We start from the raw sequence: 21761 nt of genomic DNA, 5'->3' as shown, positions 1-21761 counted from the left end.
AAGGAAACTTAATGCACAGAGAGGTTAAGTGACTTATATGAGGGAACAGATCTAGTACATTGTTCTTTGTATCAATGTACTATTATTTAGGCTGTCTAGTTCTACTTTTCTACTGATAAACCTTTAACAGTTTTCTTTTTCTTTCTTTATTTAAAAATGTGGGGTTTTTTTTGTATTTTACTTTGCAGCTTCAGCTCAAAAGATATATATATATATATATTTTTTTTTAGGTTTCTACTTCTGTGTGATAAAAGATATATTTTTAAAAAATATTTTAAAGCCTTTCTGAAATTGACATCCTTGTGCTATATATCTTAGCAAAATTTTGTGAGTATTATCTATAGGGCTAAATTCTAGAAGCAGGGTTGCTGAATGTCTTTCTTTTCTTTTTTTTTTTAAGACAGGATCTTGCTATGTTGCCCAGGCTGGTCTTGAACTCCTGACCTCAAGTGATCCTCCCTCCTCAGCCTCCCAAACTTTTGGGATTACAGGCATGAACCACCACACACAGCCTAAATTTCTTTTTAAATTTTGTTTTGAGAACTTTTGGAGGCCAGGCATGGTGGGTCATGCCTGTAATCCTAGCACTCTGGGAGGCCGAGGCAGGCGGATTGCTCAAGGTCAAGAGTTCAAAACCAGCCTGACCAAGAGCGAGACTCCATCTCTACTATAAATAGAAAGAAATTAATTGGCCAACTAAAAATATATAGAGAAAAAATTAGCCGGGCATGGTGGCCCATGCCTGTAGTCCCAGCTACTTGGAAGGCTGAGGCAAAAGGACTGCTTGAGCCTAGGAGTTTGAGGTTGCTGTGAGCTAGGCTGACGCCATGGCACTCTAGCCTGGGCAACACAGTGAGACTCTGTCTCCAAAAAAAAAAGAACTTTTGGAGGCTTTTACTACATCATTCAGGGTAATTAGAAAAACCCAAGAACTCTATAAAACTAAGGTTTGATGTTACTGTCTTAGGACATAATGCTGCTTCAAAAAAGAGAATCTCATCTTATGATAAAAAAGGGAATCTCATCTTAATAAAGGGAATCTCATCTCATCTTGGATATAAGGCCTTTCACAGTTGGGATATGGGAGGAAGTAAGGCCTACTTTCACTGACTCTGCTGTTTATCCAAGCAGAGATCATAATATAACTACTGATGATCTCTTTTCAGAACTGGTGGAGTCTCTTTCATTGCAGGGATCATATGCTGGAAAAATCCATTCCATTGGTGATGCTTTCAGAAATTTTAAAAATCTCCGATCCTTAGATTTATCGAGGAATTTGATCACTAGCCTAAAGGTAAGTTCTATATTCTATGATCAGCCAGGTCAGCCCAATTTTTTTTTTTCATGGGAAGAAATAAGAGATAGATAATGTCAGCCTATAGAATATAGAGTTTTCCTTTAAAATGCTTCCCAACTAAATTTTATTATTCACTATAAAATTCTTTCAACTCTGTTCTATGTTTAAAATTATTTATTACAAAATATTGGGGGAAAATTCCTTTTATAATCATAGAAAATCGTATTAAGCTATCACTGCCTTAAGCAATAATATACATTTTAATGTGTAAAAAAAAGTTATGAGGAGCACTTGTAAAAGTACAGATTCTTAGTCCCTACCCTTAGAGTAGATCTGATTTAGTAGGTCTGGGGTGGATTCATGACATACCCAGAGGATTCTGATGATGGTGGTAATTGGAACATACATGGAGAAACACTGGCCTGTGTTGTTACAGCAGATTTTTTTCTAAGAGGAGGAGGAGGAAAGGGAGCTCTTGGTATAAAAGAACAATTTCCAGGTCAGGGGGTGGTAGAGCGGAGGGCAGAACAAGAAAACAGGAGGGAGCAGGCATGAGCTGAGTGCATGGGGATTAGCAAACGCAAACAAAGAGCTCTGCAAAAATAAGTGGGCACACACAGAGATGGAAGTTTTGTTTTCTTTGTGGTAGACCCCCAAATGGTGTTTCTTCCACATGTTCCCATTTTGCCCCAGCTATGCACCCGTCTTGGCAAAGCCTTCTATGCAAGACTGAAGGTGACAAAGACTTACAGATGCCATCCAGGATTAGTTAACAAGCTCCTGGATTATTCTGCCAATTTTGTACTTCTTAGGAGATACTTGTTCAACAACACCATCCAGACCCAATCTCGAGGTTTAACTAAGGGCCCTAAAAGAGGAAGCCCACGCAAGATCAAATTTCCAACTAGGACTCTAAAACCAGCAACTCCAGGTTGACCTATGTCTTTAGACTATTTTTTAGCAGCCATTTATATTTGGCCCATCAGTTTCAGAAAGTACTAGTTCAGAGTTACTTAGGCCTCCTCTTTTCATATGTATATTTGTTTGTTTTCAGGCTAAAAAATTAAGTGAACATTGTTGTAATTTGTTTTTATACTTCCTTTCTTTCAAATTCTGTAAATTGGGCAAAAAACTATTGTGATGAAGATTAATCAAATTAACATATGTAATAAAAATAACATGTATGACTCCTGTTAGTGTTTGGCATATAGGAAGCACTTGGTAAATGTTAGTTTTCTATATATATTTTGTATGTATGGTTTATCTGCATATATTCATCTTTGTGAGCTCTGAATCACTTTGCTTAATTCTTCCTTGGAGGAAAATGTTTTGTGATTATTTCTAGTGTGAATTTGGGGAATACATGAATTCATGTCAACTGGGAAAAGTAAGAGAGGATAGAAACTGTTTCCTTGACTTTTACACTGAGAAACATTGAAAGATTACTTGAGCTGGGCATTAGATACATTAAAGAATGTGCTGAGAATGGGTGTACTGTCCTAAGAATGGGGCCAAAGCACACATAACTATTCCTAACCACTGACTCATTAACAATACAGACTTTGGCCAGGTACAATGCTAACACCTGTAATCCCACCACTTTGGGAGGCCCAAGCAAGAGAATCACTTGAGGCCAGGAGTTCGAGACCAGCCTAGGCAACATAGTGAGATCCCATCTCTATAAAACATAAAAAAAATAGCGTGTGGTGTGGTGATGTGCATCTGTAGTTCCAGTTACTCAGGAGGCTGAGACAGGAGAATTGCTCAAGCCCAAAGTTGGAGGCTACAGTGAGCTATGATGATGCTACTGCACGCTAACCTGGGCAACAGAGTGAGACCTGTTTCAAAACAAAAGTATGTGATTGCATATAGATGTATATGTTTTTAAATTGTCCTGAAAAAAAATTTTTTTTTGAGACAGAGTCTCGCTGCGTGACAACCCAGGCTAGAGTGCTGTGGCATCAGCCTAGCTCACAGCAACCTCAAACTCCTGGGCTCAAATGATCCTCCTGAGTAGCTGGGACTACAGACACATACCACTGCGTCTGGCTAATTTTTTCTATTTTTAGTAGAGATGGGGTCTCACTCTTGTTCAGGCTGGTCTTGAACTCCTGAGCTCAAGCGATCCTCTCATCTTGGCCTCCCAGAGTGGTAGGATTATAGGCGTGAGCCACTGTACTGGGCCAATGTCCTGAAATTTAGTGTTAAGCAAAAGTAAACTAGCTAAAATATATGAAAGTTAATTAAATCTTTTCAGTAGAGGTTTCAGCAAAGGAGGAAAATTGTATCTTTTCCTCTCAAGTTTCCCAGTCCCGATTGTACTGTTGCCAGTTAAGTAGAGCAGTGGGGCTGCTAAATCTACAGAAAGAGAACTGAACAAGGAGGAACATTTCTGCTATGGAGAATTAACTGATTGGATGGAGAGCTTGCATGGTGGCAGTAACTCTGAAGAGGAAAACAAGGACAGGAGGGGTCCTAGTCTGGCCCAGGAGGGGAGGACTTGAGATAGCATTGTTTTGTTTCCCCAAATAGTCATTTGACACTGTAAAGGAGGCATTGAGATATAAGGACACATCACACACACATATACTTTCCTTCCTTCCTTCCTTCCTTCCTTCCTTCCTTCCTTCCTTCCTTCCTTCCTTCCTTCCTTCCTTCCTTCCTTCCTTCCTTTTTTTTTTTTTACCATACCCTTTTCCCCCAGAGCCAGCTCTTTTCCCTACCTCCCTTCCTTTTGTACTTACAGGGTCAGAAGAGTGGTTGGGGCCAGGGTAAGAGAATGCTCAAGTGGCTTGCTACCACTGGAAAGGATTGGATTAGATTGGGAGAATGACTGGGGAGCCAACAGATGTAGAGAATTGACTGCAGATATTTTAATGTCAGATTTTGTAAATGAGGAAATGTATTATATATATGAATTATTTAATATATAGAACACAGAATGCATACGGTCTTATTCTCAGGAAACTAAATGGGAGTTCCAACTGTGTCTTTCTCATGAGTACCCTGGGTAACATGTTTAAGGATAAAGAGTAATAGATATATTTCCATCTTTATCTGTGAGGTTCCTAGTCCTTACTAACATACAGTTTCATTATGTGATTTTTTTTTCATTGCAGGGCATCCAGTATTTATGTTCACTCCAAGACCTGAATTTATATTATAATAACATTCCTTCATTAGTGGAAGTGTCCCGCCTACAGCCTTTACCCTTCCTCAAAGAACTAGATTTGAGACTTAATCCTGTTGTAAGGAAAGATACAGATTATAGGCTCTTTGCTGTATACACGCTACAAACTCTGGAGAAACTGGGTGAGACCCTCCTTCTCTGTTCCTTTCCAGAGAATCTTACTTTAAATCAGCTGCCTTTTTTTTTTTCTCAGTTTGAATCTGGACTTCATATCTGCCTCTTAACCTTTTGGATGCTGGCCCATAGTGTGCACTGGCAGGATATATTTGTTTATTAGTCAATATTTATGTAACTCTTTTGGTTGGCAGGATGTATGACAAGTCCTTTTATTGTTTATTGAATGACAATCTATGATTTTATCAGTTACTTCCAGCTTTAGTTGTCTTCAGTTGATGGTTTCACCACCACTTCCTCCTCTACACAAAATTTCCAGATTGAGAATTATTTTTCCAGGTGCCCCAACTTTGCAACTTTATTAGCACTGGAAAACTAACACAAAAATTCTTTGGGACTTAGTTGGCAAGGAACAAGAAACATTCCTTTAAATAAGCTGGTCTATATTTCCTTGTAATTTTATTGTTGGATATACATTTCTTATTGATACAAAACTGGATTTCACATGGCCCCAGGAAAAGTCCTCATAGGGAAACTAAGTGAACTCTTTCAGAAAATAGTGTGACTGTCAGCCCTCACATTAGGCCACTGGGTAGTGTGCTGTCCAAGCACTACTTTCCTGAAGGGGTAGTTATACCTGTGTGGCAGTTGTTGCTATGGTTCCTTGTAGTCTCCCTGAGTTACTGCTTGCTCCAGTGACAACATAATAGCATTATTTTGTGAGCTGTCTCTAACACACAAAGGTGAGAATGTCCTTTAGTTTTTCCTCTTTGAATTTGGTTTTCTGACCCACTACTGGTTACTCCAAGCAAGAAACATGCTCAGACCACGGTTTTTGCCTCCAGATGACCGAACTGTACGTGAAAGTGAGAGAAAAGCTGCCAAGCTACATTTTAGTCAGTTGGGCAACAGTGAAAATTTTCTTTTAGAGGTGGAAAAAAGGTAAGAAGATTCTTTACAAAAAATTTTTTAGTTTGGTTCTGAACATAAGTCATAGTGAATTCCTAGTTGTAAATTCTCTAAAGTTGTTTTTCATAGGTAATAGATAGGGATACTATGTGATAACTTAGCTGTCTATATGCTTACCAACACTTTCTTGGTAGAGTTATCAATCAGGTCATGTTCTTTTCCTATTGAATTTGGAAGATTGCATTACCGTAGGCAAGATTGTTACAGGTAAATTTGTTAAAGGAAGAGAAGGGATGCACGTCTCTACAAGACAAAAAGTAAACAGACCTTGAGGCTCTGAGGCTCTAAGCCTCTGAATGGTGTATCTTTCCATTTCTTTTTTTTTTTTTTTGACAGAGTCTCACTTTGTTGCCTAGGCTAGAGTGAGTGCCCTGGCGTCAGCCTCGCTCACAGCAACCTCAAACTCCTGGGCTCAAGCAATCCTGCTGCCTCAGCCTCCCTAGTAGCTGGGACTACAGGCATGCACCACCATGCCTGGCTAATTTTTTCTCTATATATTAGTTGGCCAATTAATTTGTTTCTATTTATAGTAGAGACGGGGTCTCGCTCTTGCTCAGGCTGGTTTCGAACTCCTGACCTTGAGTAATCCGCCCGCCTCAGCCACCCAGAGTGCTAGGATTACAGGCATGAGCCACTGCACCCAGCCAGTATTTTTTTCTGATGATGAAAGTAATACATGCTTATTGTTAAGAATTTGGAAAATCCAGAAAAAACCCCACAAGGAATAAAATAAGTAACTCATAATCCTACCACCTAGAAAGAAACACTAATTGTATTATGATAAATATCCTTTAGTCTTTGGAGTGTGTGTATGTGTATGTTTTATGTCTATAAAAATATGTGTGTATATATAATATTTTATTGTAATCTTTCTCTACATACCATTTTTAATTTAACAAGCTATCATGAACATATCACCACAACATTCTTATATTCTTCTCCAGAATAAGTCTTTTTTTTTTTTTTTTTGAGACAGAGTCTCGCTTTGTTTCCTAGGCTAGAGTGAGTGCCGTGGCGTCAGCCTAGCTCACAGCAACCTCAAACTCCTGGGCTCAAACAATCCCTCTGCCTCAGCCTCCCAAGTAGCTGGGACTACAGGCATGCGCTAGCATTCCCGACTAATTTTTTCTATATATATATATTAGTTGGCCAATTGATTTCTTTCCATTTATAGTAGAGATGGGGTCTCGCTCTTGCTCAGGCTGGTTTCGAACTCCTGACCTTGAGCAATCCGCCCGCCTCGGCCTCCCAGAGAGCTAGGATTACAGGCATGAGCCACCGTGCCCAGCTCAGAATAAGTCTTTGTTTACTTGTTTTTTGCCTTTCTTCCCACCACTAGAACATAAGGTCCATGAGAACAAGAGTATTGTTAATCTTGTTTATTACAGTATCCCTAGTGCCTAGAACAGTGTCTGGAACACGGAGGTGTTAAGAAATAATTTGTTGAATAATGAATGAATGAAATCCATACCTGTTGGCCTAAGATCCTTCTCTTTTCCAGTAACTGCCTATCTCTGCTTTGATCCATTTATAGTGTAGTGTTCTGATTTATAGTGTAGCCTTCAGAGAACATCCTTAGCTTCCTATTTTTTTCTTGGTTCTCTATTTTTTAAAATCAGGTTTATTGAGGTTAGTTTACATAGAATAAAATTCTGCTATAGACAGAAATGGAATGTTTCTAAAAAATTATTTGTGCAAATATTTTGTAGGTTAATGCCTACTTTAAATGCATTGGGGTACCCTGTTTACTATAGAAATACAGAAATGAATTAATGTATAACTGAATAAACTTTCTAGTAAGAAAAATAATTAATTCCATCATTTATCTGTTTAGTTACCATATAGTGATTGTAAAACCAGAGGCAAAAGTACCCAGTATTAACATTAATGTCTTACAAACTCTCTAACCTTGGATGAAGTTTGTTTTTAAGCCTTTCTGAGTCTAAGTCCCTCCACCGATAAAATGGATATAATAGCTAATTGAGGGGGAGCTTTTATGATGAAATCAGTGATTGTAAAGACCTGGCACATAGTCTAGGTTTCATGTACTTAATGTACTTCCCCAAGTACCTACCTCAGTCAAGTGCAGGCACTTGCCTTTCTTGTCTGTTTTTATAACTAATGGCTATCGTTGTCTGTGCTGTAATTCTTGGCAGCAGAACCTTCCTTTTTGTGTCCTAACCATGAGTGTTCTAATTCAAAAGAAAATATCTTACTACCTCAATCATTCAGACTTAAGTTTGTGTCAAGAAACAAAATAAATTCTGAATTTTCTAGGTTTTACCACTCTAAAGGCTGACCTATAGTGTCCTTCTCGCATACTTCCCAGAATAAATATTATCACTTTAAAAAAAATATGACTTTATCTGAAATATTTGTGAAACATAATTAAATTAATATGTTCTAGAGCATTTGAAGAAAAAAATATGATCACCATACATGGTTCTTTTTGTTGTTGTTGTTTGTTTTTTTGAAACAGAATCTTGCTCTGCTACCCTGGGTAGAGTGCAGTGGTGTCATCATAGCTCACTGCAACCTCAAACTCCTGGGCTTAAGCAATCCTCCTGCCTCAGCCTCCCGAGCAGCTGGGACTACAGCACCATGATGCTCAGCTAATTTTTCTATTTTTAGTAGAGAAGGGGGTCTCACTGTTGCTCAGGCTGATCTCAAACTTCTGAGCTCCTGCTTCTGCCTCCCAGAGTGCTAGGATTACAGGTGTGAACCACCGTTCCCAGCCCATGAACTGTTTTCTAAACAGCATTTACTGGTGATCTCAGAAGTCTTCTTTTGAGTTTTAAATAAATTATTCTATGTGGCAGCTCTAGGGAGAAAACAATGAAAAACTGTGTGACAGATGAAAGCTCTGCATCAAAAGTCAATGCTGATGTTGACACCAGGATTGAAATCGGTAAGTTTTCTCTTTGTGATCACAAAATGATTAAAATATCAGTTGTCTCAGTTGTAATAGTCAATCTTGGTAGGATGAAGACAAAAGAGCTGAGAAAGAATAGATTTGAAGCAAGCATGAGATTTGCTGGCTGTATTTTTCCTCCTTCTTCTCACTGCCAGAAGGACCTTATTGAATAGGCCTAACCCAGAGCCCATCAAAGCACAAGCTGTACTCAGAGTTCAGTTTCATTTACATCACTTTGCATCATTAGCACACCAAGAAAATTACATTGCCTGACCTAGCAAGAGCCTGGGCATCGCTAAGGTGATTGATTTCATTATTTAGAGACTGATGACTCATCTGCATCCATGCAGCTTGCAGCCTGGGCCTCTTGGGCTCCCCCACCAAGAACCTTTGCAGCTGTAGACTCTCTTGTGTTTGGGCTGTATTCCTGGAGAATGTTTGTGTTATATTCCTGTAAGCATTATTGGTAAGCCTATATGATTAAAGTGGTTATGCCACATTAATAGTCATGCCACAGGCTAAGAGAAAGGTTTCTACCAGAGAAATTGCATTTGCTGTATCCTTGTGCGTTAGCCTGGCTCTATAAGATAAATCAGTTAACCTTTTGCTTGAGAAAACTTTCTTCTGTCTCTAGGCCTCCATCTTTTTGAAGGAACTACTGAATTACATACAAACCCTAAAAATTAATTTCTAAAATCCCAGCAATAACTTTAAGAAATTGACTCTGTAGTTGAGACATTAAGAGTTTTCAGTTTATAACAAATAGTTTTATTTTCTTGACTTCTTATCTATCCATGTGAACATTTATTGACAAGTCCTTTTCACAGTATTTTGTGGTAAAATAAGCCATGGTGAGGTATGATTTTAGTTTTCCTTTCTTAGTGTTCCAGTGCACATAAGTGATAGAAGTATAAATTGCTTTATTTCTATTTATTTATTTATTTATTTGTTTGTTTGTTTGTGTTTATAGAGACAGGGTCTCATTCTGTAGCCCAGGCTGGAGTGCAGTGGTGCTGTCATAGCTCTCCCCAGCCTGAGACACCTGGGCTCAGGTGACCCTCCTGCCTCAGCCTCCAGAGTAGCTGGGATTACAGGTGTAAGCCACCATGTCCAGTGCTTTGTTTCATTTTACATAGCATTTTTAATATTTTAATGTTGATATGATGCAGTTTTATTGTAATAATTTTGGAAAATACTGAAAAGCATGAATAACAACATTTTAATCACATGTAAGCCCATCCTCTAAAGAGAATCCCAGTTAGTACTTTGATGTACAGCCTTTCTTGGTATACAGCCTAGTCTTTTTTCTAGTTACATTTATAGACCCATTTCCAGACAGAAAAATACATTGAAGCATAGTTTGACTGCCTCTTTTTGTATGAGCTGAATTAGACTTCATTTATGCTGTATTACATTAACATAAGCAAAGATTCATTCCACAAGTTAAAATGTTTGAAAGTGTACACTCTCTTCTGAGAATAAACTGCCTTACTAGACAGAGGGCCTATTTCTGAAGATTCTAAGAATCTCTGGCTGTTGCCTGGATTTTTTTTTAATATGAAATTTATTTTACTTCTTGAAACGTTAAGGAGCTTTGCTTTCCACTGAAAATTGTGTTTGTGCTAGATCCCTGGGGAGTGTTGCCAGCAAGCACTGTTGGTAATCTAATATGATCAAAGTGGTTACGCCATGTTAATGGCCATGCCACAGGCTAAGAGAAAATTTTCTGGAGAACAGCTCCTACTAGCTCAGTTGTTCAAAACAGTGTTTTCCCACCAATCATTTCGAATGGGTAGGAAGCCCCCATTGTCTTGGATCCTCCTCCTGTTCTCCTAACAACATAATCTTTGACTCTTTCAGTGATTCTTCTCTCCCTCCTAAACTCCCCAAATAAGCATATCTGGGCTAAGTCTTCAGGCTCTCCTAGTCTTTCTCTACTCGTGCCCTTATTGATCTTGTCTATTTTACAGCTTTATTTACAAATAAATTTATTATTTATTTATATTTATTTTATAAATAAATTTATTTATAAATTTATTTATATTTATTTTATATATATTATTTCCCCATATCTTAAATATGTTTGTTGGTCTAGCTTTGACAGCCTGTACTGGTCTCTCTCTGCACCAGTCCCCTATTTCTGTTGAGCAACCAGTAATATTAAACAGTAATCACCACTGTTTAACTTTCCAGCTCCTCAAGCTAAATGTGTCCAAAATGACCCCAAAACCGAATAAACAAATGAGCTCTTTCCCCACCAGCCCTCAACAGCCGTAAACCAGTTTCATCAGCATTACCACAACTTTCCCATTACCCTAGCCCAGAATCATGTTGGGGTTTGATGCTGCTGCTCTCTAAAGCCCAGGTGAATATTCACACCCTGTAGTATGACCCACAATTGATAAGCCTCCCTTTCCATTTCATAATAGTCTCTTAACAGGCACACTTAATAGCTATCATTTCCAAAGTGTAAACCCTGGGCTAGGCACTGTCTATTATCTCAGTTAATCCTCACAACAACCTTGAAGGTAGTTTTGCAAGTGAGGAAACTGAGACCCAAAGAGGTGAAATAACTTGCCCTAGTTATAAAGTAAGTGGCAGAGCTGGGATGCAAGTTCTGGTCCATCTCTCATCAAAGTCCTCTCAACCATTATGTGATGCCCCTTCCCAGTCTCTTCTTCCTTTAATTCATTTTGTACTTTGCTGCCAGATTATCTTAAAAACATGACTGTGATAATTATTAATAATTACACTTGCCTACTCAAAAACTTCAATGGCATTGCTCACGCCTGTAATCCTAGCACTCTGGGAGGCCGAGGCGGGAGGATTGCTCTAGGTCAGGAGTTCAAAACTAGCCTGAGCAAGAGTGAGACCCTGTCTCTACTATAAATAGAAAGAAATTAATTGGCCAACTAATATATATAGAAAAAATTAGTCGGGCATGGTGGTGCATGCCTATAGTCCCAGCTACTCAGGAGGCTGAGGCAGGAGGATTGCTTGAGCCTAGGAGTTTGAGGTTGCTGTGAGCTAGGCTGACACCACAGCACTCAGTCTAGCCTGGGCAACAAAGCAAGACTCTGTCTCAATAAAAAAAAAAAAAAAAAAAAAAAAAAAAAACTTCAATGGCTCCCACTCTGCTACTAAAATAAGTCTAAACTCCTTCACCTGATATATGACTGCACTATGCTCTGTCCACAATTTATCTCTTCAGCCTAACCTGAAACTTTATCTCCTATTTCTTAGCTACAATGTCCAGTGCTCCAATCAAACCAGACCACTCCTTCCTCCCCAAATAATCCTTTCCTTCTTGTTCTTTTGTTCCTAAACTAATGCTGGCTCTCTGCTCAGAATGCTTTAATCAAATCTTAGCTTTTCTTTATGACCCTGTTAAAAGTCCGTGCATTTTAGCGAAACTTTTTTCACTTTCTTTATAAACTCATATAACTTATCTTCTGAAACATATACTCTGGAAGTAGAAAAAGCAAACATTCCCTGAAGCACTTGTAGCATCATTAGAAAAATGAGACAAACATGAAAGAGCTAAGTAACAATTCTAAGCAATGTATTTGTTATTTGTTTTGTTGTTGTTGTTGTTTTTTTGAGACAGGGTCTCACTTTGTTTCCTGGGCTACAGTGCCATGGTGTCAGCCTAGCTCACAGCAGCCTCAAACTCCTGGGCTTAAGCAATCCTTCTGCCTCAGCCTCCCGGTAGCTGGGACTACAGGCATGCACCGCCATGCCCGGCTAATTTTTTCTATATATATTAATTGGCCAATTAATTTCTTTCTATTTTTAGTAGAGACGGGGTCTCGCTCTTGCTCAGGCTGGTTTCAAACTCCTGACCTTGAGCTATCATTCTGCCTCGGCCTCCCAGAGTGCTAGGGTTACAGGCATGAGCCACCACACCCAGCCTAAGCAATGTATTTGAAAATGTCAAATGAATGACACAGATCAATATTCCTCAGATTCAGGGTTGTTGACCCCTAATCCAGAATACATCGCAGAGGTCCACAGGCAGTCTGAGACACTTTAATTTTGTGTTTTTATTTGATGGCAGTTAAAAAAAACATTGAAAAAATATAAAGACAAAATAGCTCTTTTGCAGTGATAATCTGATTTTTTTTTAGAAAATAAACTTTATTTTTTAGAACACTTTTAGATTCATGGAAAAATTGAGCAGAAAGTATAGAGACTTCCCATAGACCCTTTGCCTACACACACACACAATCTCTCTCACTATCGACATCATGCACCAAAAGTGGTACATTTGTTACAATCTGATAAACCTATAAATATATTGACACATCATTATCACCCAAAGTCCATAATTTACATTAGGGTTCACTCTTGGTGTTGTACATTCTATGGGTTTGATAATGTTTAATGACATATATCTACCATTTTAGTATCACACAAAATATTTTCATTGCCCTAAGAATTCTTTGTGTTCACCTGTTCATTCCTTCATCCTTCCTAACACCTGGCAACCACTGATCTTTTTACTGTTCCAAAATGTCACATAGTTGGAATCATACAGTATTGTTGCCTTTTCAGATTGGCTTCTTTCACTTAGCAATATACACTTAAGGTTCCTCCATGTTTTTTATGGCTTAATAGCTCATTTATTCTTAGTACTAAATAATATTCTATAGTCTGGATGTATCACAGTTTATTCATTCACACACCCACTGCAGGACATCTTGGTTGCTTCCAAGTTTTGGTAATCATGACTAGAGCTGTTATAAACATCCATGTATGGGTTTTTGTGTGGGCGGTGTAAGTTTTCAACTCAGTTGGGTGATTACCAAAGAACATGATTGTTGGATCATATGATAAGAATATATTGAGTTTTGTAAGAAACTGCCAAATTGTCTTCCAGTATAATCTTTTTAGGATGTCTTTTAATATACTGAGTTTAGTTCCTTAGATTGCAGTTTCTCAAACTAGATTCCTATTCTCAGAGTTTATTAGAACATTGAGCTTGAGAAACATTGATGTGGCTGGTGACATGCTCAGCGTGTGCTAGAGAAAGTGGGTTAAGGTTTTGTGGCAGATATGGAAATAAAACTGCCAGACCTTACAGGCTGGAGAGCACTGGGATGGCCTGAAAGGAGGAGGCAACACATTTTGGCTGGTGGGGTTGGTGTGAACAGCTGTAGGAAAGTGGTAATGAGCATGGCAGGTCACGAAGAAAGCCGAGTGATGGTGTGGTTTGGGTGGAGTGTTTGTGTTGGGTAGAAGGTCAGATTCTGGAGAGCAATGAATGCCTTAATAAAGATAATTTACATTTATCTTGTAGGTATATGTGTATGATACAAAGATTCTGCAAGTTGAAAGGGACCCTGTCTACTCTTTTAGCCAGGTCTTTTTGCCTTTTTGAAATATAATCATACCTAAAAGGTACTGATTTAATGAATATCTTATTGTAAAATAGCAAAGAAAAATTCACCACAATCACCCTCAGTGGCTTGTTCATGTGTCTAGCAGATGTGTCATTTCAATTTGTTTATCCTGGCTGTCTCTTTGTTTTGCTGCAATGGAGTTTTGGTTGGATAAAGCTCAGCTTTTAGCTTAGATCTCCCAAAATATTCACTTAGACAAGATAGAAGTTAATTTCTTTCTCATATAGAAATCCAGATGTTGGCAGCCTAGGGCTGTTATAGGGGGAGGTTCTTAGTGGAATAATGAATATAAGGGAGGGGCACCTAGCAATCTCTGCCACAGTAGAAGTGAGAGCAACTCAGCAAAGTGCATATCTATTGGGTAAGGCCCAGTATGTCCATATTCAGCCATAAAAAGAAATGAAGTACTGATACATGCTACAATGTGTATCTTAAGAACATCATGCTAAGTGAAAGAAGCCAGACAAAAAGACCATATATTATATGATTTCACTGATATGAAATATCTAGAATAAGCAGTTCCATAGAGACAGAAAGTATATTGTTGGTTGCCAGGGGATGGCAGAGAGGGGAGAATTGGGAGTGACAGCTATGGGATTTCATTTGGGGGTGATGAAATTTTCTGGAATAGATAGAGGTGATGGTTTCTATAAAGAATTAGGTTACAGCCAGCAATTTCTGCTATACCTTGTTTCTCCTATACCTTGTGTAATGCTACTGCAACAGGAATCATTAAGTTTGAAAGCTCATGTCACTTTGAGAAAAGTAGTTCTGTCTAGTCCAATGGTTGGAAGAATATCTTATGTTTAAGTAGGACATTTCAGTCCCAGAAGGCAACTCAGAAATAGGAAGTATCTTAGAGCCTCAAATAGACTGAGGGGCCAGTTCTCCAGAGGCTGGCTTTATTCACTCTGTATTCTCAGTTGCCCTGGCTTATAGTGGTTTTCTTTGCCAGACCAATAGAAGAAAAGGAGCAGAAGAGCACATTGTTTAACAAAGGCCCAAGCTTTTGACAGTATCTTAATCCTTACACAATCCTGCTAGAAAAAAAGCCTCCCTAAACAAAAGCAAAACCCTTATTGTCATCCAGGTTCCTCCAGAAGACCTCAAATTGCAGAATTCTACAATTAATAAGTGTATTAATAAAAAATGTGGGAAAATTTTTGTACAAGTGTGACAATCCAATAGAATTTCTAACTGGCTCTTCTTTTTTTTTAGACAGAGTCTCACTCTGTTGCCCAGGCTAGAGTGCTGTGGCGTCAGCCTAGCTCACAGCAACCTCAAACTCCTAGGCTCAAGCAATCCTCCTGCTTCAGCCTCCTGAGTAGCTGGGACTACAGGCATGTACCATCATGCCCAGATAATTTGTTATATATATATATTTTTAGTTGTCCAGCTAATTTCTTTCTATTTTTTAATAGAGACGGGGTCTCGCTCTTGCTCAGGCTGGTCTCGAACTCCTGAGATCAAATGATCTGCTCACCTCGGCCTCCCAAAGTGCTAGGATTACAGGTGTGAGCCACCACGCCTGACCTAACTGGCTCTTCTTGATAACAGTTTCCAGGATGGCCACGTCTAGGATACAATTTTTGTTTGTTTTTCCATTTTATTTTTAAAGTTGGCAAAAATCATAGGCAAATCTTATGCCTAATCAAAGGCAAAAAATACCGGGAGACCTAAGGATTTATGATTCCTCTCTATGAAATAGGTCCTGATTAGTTTTTCTCTTTTTCCAAATGAGGAAATCGAGGCAGAAAAAAGCTGGTTTGAAATGGTGAATCAGTGCTGACTACTGATTAGTTCCCTGGAGATGTGTAATGCCAGTCTATTCCCAGTATCTCCTGTTATAGCTGGAGATAGTTGAATTGGTATCAAAATTCATTATTTATTCACTTAGGAAATGTGCAAAATATTTGCCTTCCTCTCATTCTACTGAACACTTCATAATTTATGAAGCCATTTCATGTCCATTATCTTGTTTTAACCTGGCCTCAACCCTTAGAGATAGGCAGTTTAGGTTTTATCATCACCATTTTACAAATGAAATGAGAGATTTAGAGCAGTTAAGAGTTTTGCCCACATTTGCAGGGTTTCTAAGTTGTGGCACCAGAACTAACATTCAATCTTGTGACTTCCCTTGCAGTATCTTTCCATTAGACTTGCTGCCTTTGAAGTCTGGTCAGTGCTTCATTGTATGCCTTTTCTTTTAACACAGCCTCAAACAAAGGACTTTTTATTCCTCTCCCCAACCGGGAAATAAAGGATTCCCTAACAAGTACTTCTGCAACCCAGGGCAATGGTACACCAGATCAGAAATTAGACACTTTCCCACCTGGGACACAGGTAATGGATTCACTCTTCTGCTGATCTGTTGATTTATACTAATAATTCAGTGGACTCTCAATTATTTATGAAGGTCTAAGAGGATTTGCTTGATAAAGGCAGTTTAGACCCTCTACAACAGCTGTCCCCAATCTTTTTGGCACCAGGGACGTTTTCATGAAAGGCAATTTTTTCATAGATCGGGAAGGAGAGGGATGGTTTCGGGATGATTCAAGCACATTACATTTATTATGCACCTTATTTCTATTTTTATTACATTGTAATATATAATGAAATAATTATACAACTAACCATAGGTTTGGGACCTCTGCTCTAAAAGGAAAGGGCAGGACAGGATGAAAAGTACCTTCTCCATTAGTTTTAATCTTCTCTTTTCCTCTCCCTCACTAACCTGTTATCAAATGTCATATATTTATACATACAACTTCAGCACATGTTATGTCAGGTATTTTGATCCTCAAACAGGAATGCAACTGTTTTTGGCTGGTTTTAGCAATAAAATTTCTCTTCTCTACCCAATTTCTCCAACTCCTGTGGCCTTGCCTCTTACATTTTCTACTTCTGCCTTTTAAGTACTAAGTCTTACATTTCAGGTCCAGCTTTCCCAAAGCTTCCTCTGCAAGGTAAAAGAAAAAAAGAAAAGTTAAGGAAGAAAGTTGGCATAGAATTTGTGGTCAATGGGAAGATAAAGATCATGCAGGATGAGGGAAGAATAAAAAATAAGTTTTTAGTGAAAAAATTGGTCAAGGGATGCAACCCATAATAATGCAACCTATAAGACTTATTTTTGCGAGTGATAATACTTTATATAGTGAATTGACTACTTTATACTGACTCCCTCTGTCTGCCTTTTCTTTAATAAATTTATGAGCAATGAAATTGTGGAAAATAGCCAAAAGGAGAAAGAAAAAAAGCAAAGGCTATGATTAATCCACAGTATGGATAATCAAGACTGTACTAGTAAAAAGTTAGTAAGATTTTTGTTTGGTTTGAGTATATAATACCTTCATGTTTTAAAAAGATAGATTAGCATTTAATTGGTTTCTTTGTCTTTGGAGACTCTACTTGGGTGACTAAGAAATGATTTCAATTACTATTTTTTAAAATCTTAATTTTGATTTAAAGAAATGGAGATTTACAGATGTACCAAATATCTATGAAAAAGAAAAAAAAAAAAAAAAAAAAAAGAAATGGAGATAAAGGATATTCCAATCTACAGTTAAAGTTAAATAGTACTTTTTAGGTATAAACAAACAAAAAAAACTTCTCTGAAATTACTTCTTTTTTTTTTTTTTTTTTTTTTTTTTTTTGAGACAGAGTCTCACTTTGTTGTCCAGGCTAGAGTGAGTGCCGTGGCGTCAGCCTAGCTCACAGCAACCTCAAACTCCTGGGCTCGAGTGATCCTTCTGCCTCAGCCTCCCGAGTAGCTGGGACTACAGGCATGTGCCACTATGCCCGGCTAATTTTTTATATATATATATCAGTTGGCCAATTAATTTCTTTCTGTTTATAGTAGAGACGGGGTCTCGCTCTTGCTCAGGCTGGTTTTGAACTCCTGACCTTGAGCAATCCGCCCGCCTCGGCCTCCCAAGAGCTAGGATTACAGGCGTGAGCCACAGCGCCCGGCCTGAAATTACTTCTTGAAGTGAGAGAAAAAAGGAAGTTGAATAGCTTGCTGTATCTTTTTAGTTTAAGAAATACGGAAGTGGGATTTCTTTCCATGACTACCACAAAGATACTGAATATTTTAAGATAATTTTTAAAAGAGCAAACCCTAGATGGCTTTCCATTTTTCTCAATCCTTGTCTAGTTGCATTTCAGATTAATTTTCAGCCTATTAAAACTCCCTTTAGCTATTGTGATTGATAGATTTTCCAGAAGATAAAATAAGTACTAGAGTCCTTTAAACAGAAAAAACAAAGTTGGAAAAACTTCTATGCTGAGCTAGCTAAAGCAGAGAAAATACAGTATTTCACTGGACGTTTGCTTAAAGATCTGTCTCCCTAACTTTCAAGGATGGTCTTCCTCACTAGTAGGAAAGTATTTGGAACACCTGGTCTTATAAGCTCACATCTGAATGCCCATGGACTTCTTTCTACCTAACTTTCCTTTCCTTTTCCTTTTCCTTTTCCTTTTCCTTTTCCTTTTCCTTTTCCTTTTCCTTTTCCTTTTCCTTTTCCTTTCCTTTCCTTTTTTGACAGAGTCTCACTCTGTTGCCCAGGCTAGAGTGAGTGCCATGGTGTCAGCCTAGCTCACAGCAACCTCAGACTCCTGGGCTCAAGTGATCTTCCTGCCTCAGCCTCCTGAGTAGCTGGGACTACAGGCATGCGCCATCATGCCCGGCTAATTTTTTCTATATATTTTTAGGTAGCAAATTAATTTCTTTCTATTTTTAGTAGAGACGGGGGTCTTGCTCTTGCTCAGGCTGGTTTCGAACTCCTGACCTTGAGTGATCCTTCCGCCTCGGACTCCCAGAGTGCTAGGATTACAGGCGTGAGTCACCACACCGAGCCTCTACCTAAACTTTCAAACCTTTTTTAGATGCAGGAAGTGGCAAGAAGGGAGATGCCAAGTGACAATCACCAGGAAGATGGTAAGTATTTTGCTCATGGAGTATTTTTCCCCACACTAATCAGGGAAATCTGGAAGTCATGGGATTTGAGAGATGATGAAGATGTCTCAATCCAGAGCCTTATTTGGTCAACTAACTCTTTTCTGCTTTCATGAAGAACTGCCCTGCATGCTTAGTGACCTGTGAGGCTTCTCTGCTTGAACAGTGATATTTTGACTTCTTTTGTTCTTGATTTGCTATATTGGCCGAATATTGTTTCTTTTTCTTACATTTCTTCCCTTGTTTTGGATTTCTTATTGTTTTATTCATCCACTTTTTCTATTAGTTCATAAGTTATACACTATTTCTATACTTTTAGTATTACTCCCAAAATGACAATAGGTCTCCTTAACTTACATAATTTTAAAATTAATCAATACCTTAACTCTTATCTTGAGTAATTAAAAGAATTTCAAGTGCTTTACTCCATTTAATCCCTACTGACTTATATTTTATTATTATCATTATGCATTTAAATTCTCTATATTTTTAAAAACCTCACAAGATATTTTTATGCAGTTGATGTTCATTTAAATTTATCCATTTATTTGCCACAGTTTACTATTTCTTTTTTTCTTCTCAGACTTCCCTTCTGAGCTCATTTTCTTTTACTTTATAGTAGTATATACTATTGGTGATGACCTCTTTCAGCTTTTCTTTGTCTAAAAATACCTCCATTTCACTATCATTCTTGAAGAATATTTTTGCTGGGTATTGATTTCTAGGTTGGCAGTTATTTTTTCAGAATATTGAAGGTATCACTGTATTCTGTCTTTTATGGTAGATTTTGATAAACCAGCTGGAAGTCTGTCACTCCCACAAGGATATGTCTTTTGTTCTCTGGCAACTTTTGAGATTTTCCATTGCCTTTTTTTTTAAACAGAGTCTCACTTTGTTGCCCAGGCTAGAGTGAGTGCCGTGGCATCAGCCTAGCTCACAGCAACCTCAAACTCCTGGGCTCAAGCAACCCTACTGCCTCAGCCTCCTGAGTAGCTGGGACAACAGGCGTGTGCCACCATGCCCGGCTAATTTTATATATATATACATATATATATATATATATGTATGTATATTAGTTGGCCAATTAATTTCTTTCTATTTATAGTAGAGACAGGGCCTTGCTCTTGCTCAGGCTGGTTTCGAACTCCTGACCTTGAGCTATCCACCCGCCTCGGCCACCCAGAGTGCTAGGATTACAGGCATGAGCCACCGTGCCTGGCCTCCATTGCCTTTGATTTTCTGCAGTCTCATTTTTCTCTCTTGTCTTTCTGGAACTTTTAATTAAATAAATACATATCAAAGAGTTTCAATTTGTCCTCTTTGTCTCTTACTGTCTTATATTGTTCACCTTTTTTTGTCAGGTCTATATTCTTGATAATTTCTTCTGACACACCTTTCAGTTCACTAACATTCTTTTCAGCTGTGTCTAATCTGCTGGTAGGTTTGTCTGCTGAATTCTTTTTTTTTTTTTTTTTTTTTTTTTCACAAACAGGGTCTTGCTTTGTTGCCCAGGCTGAAGTGCAGTGGTATGGTCGTAACTCACTGCAAATTTGAACCCCTGGGCTCAAATAATCCCCCCACTTCAGCCTCCTGAGTAGTTAGGACTATAGCTGTGCACTACCAAATCTGGCTAATTTAAAAATTTTTTTTTGTAAAGACAGGGTCTCACTGTGTTGTCCAGGCTAGTCTCGAACTCCTAGGTTCAAGCATAAATTTAATTGCAGTTGTTTTCTTTCTTAGTTTTGTAAGTTTAATTTGGTTCTTTTTCAAATCCACTGGGTCATTTTTTATAAGGAGTAAATTTTCAGCTTGTTTTCTGCTTCTTTAACTATAGAAAACGTAGTTGTTTTATAGGCTGAATCTGTTAATTCCAATATCTTATGTTTTCCTGGGTCTGTATTTGTTTTTTCTGTTAGTTATCACTCACATTGTCTTGTTTCCGTTTTATTTGAATGGTTGGCTTTGGCTGTTTGCTGGCTATTATATTTGAAAAATTATTTGTAGGAATGATTGAAAGTCTTGCATGAATATATCTTTTCTAGAACGGATTTTCATTTGCTTCTACCAGGTGCGTGGGACACACTATCAGTCTAGGATCATCTTAGTCCCAGCTCAAGGTTTGAGGTTTCCTGGACCACCCAGATGATGCAAACCTGGATTACCAGTCAATACAAAGGCTGGCTTATTTCCAGTTTACCTTTACTCTGAAGGTTGTATCCTATTCAGGTTACATCTTAATGGGTGTATGTGGGTGGGGAGGGAGAGTTTTGTCACACTTCTCACCTTGGGTGTACCCTGGACTTGGACTTCTGTCACTTTTTGCCCTAACAAGCCTAGACTAAAAGTAGCTTCAAGTGCTAGACTTACTTAAATGGGTTCCTGCTGTTCACTAGATTTTGGCTTAGAAATTCCTCACTATCATGTTAGCTCTTTGATGCTTTTAAAAATATATATCATCCCACCTTTTAAATGCCTTCAACAGGTGATTACTGTGAATTACCTAATTTGTCATTACTTGAAACTGAAGTCCCTTGTTCTTAGATTCTTTTCATTACCTAAAGATATTATTCTATAGCATTTTCCTAGTGTATATGTTGATACTAGGTAAAACATTGATATTCTTATAGGTCCTATAGAGTTAGAAGGTACTTGGTTGCTTTTTTTTGGTAGAGACAGGGTCTGGTTTTGCTACATTGCTCAGGCTAATCTCAGTCAATCCGCCCACCTCAGCCTCCCAAAGGGCTGGGATTACAGGCATAAACCACCAAGCCCGGCCTATTTTTAAATTAGTGTGACTAACTCAGATAGAGTATTTTTTGTTTCCAAAGTAAGCCCTTCAACCATATGTAGCTCTGAAAGCACCAAAGAGCGCAGACCCTTCTCTTTTTGTCTGCTCTGCTTACTCCACTATGAGGCTTTTT

The 21761-nt window shown here is 38.3% G+C and overlaps 1 protein-coding gene across 3 annotated transcripts in view; it reads left to right on the top strand.

Moving 5' to 3' along the window:
- LRRC36 (leucine rich repeat containing 36) overlaps positions 1-21761 on the top strand; it is a 42366-nt gene that overhangs the window by 5298 nt on the left and 15307 nt on the right. For all 3 annotated transcript variants that reach the window (XM_012742502.2, XM_012742504.2, XM_075995716.1), the window contains exons 2-7: positions 1167-1294; positions 4417-4609; positions 5447-5543; positions 8390-8478; positions 16102-16229; positions 18771-18822. In XM_012742502.2, coding sequence (XP_012597956.2) covers positions 8406-8478; positions 16102-16229; positions 18771-18822 — 253 coding nt within the window. In that variant the 5' untranslated portion in view covers positions 1167-1294; positions 4417-4609; positions 5447-5543; positions 8390-8405. The remainder of the gene's footprint in view (positions 1-1166; positions 1295-4416; positions 4610-5446; positions 5544-8389; positions 8479-16101; positions 16230-18770; positions 18823-21761) is intronic.

This window comes from Microcebus murinus, chromosome 20, assembly GCF_040939455.1.
Source record: "Microcebus murinus isolate Inina chromosome 20, M.murinus_Inina_mat1.0, whole genome shotgun sequence".
In the NCBI taxonomy this organism is placed as follows: Eukaryota; Metazoa; Chordata; class Mammalia; order Primates; family Cheirogaleidae; genus Microcebus; species Microcebus murinus.
This window is presented reverse-complemented; position numbering and strand designations above follow the sequence as displayed.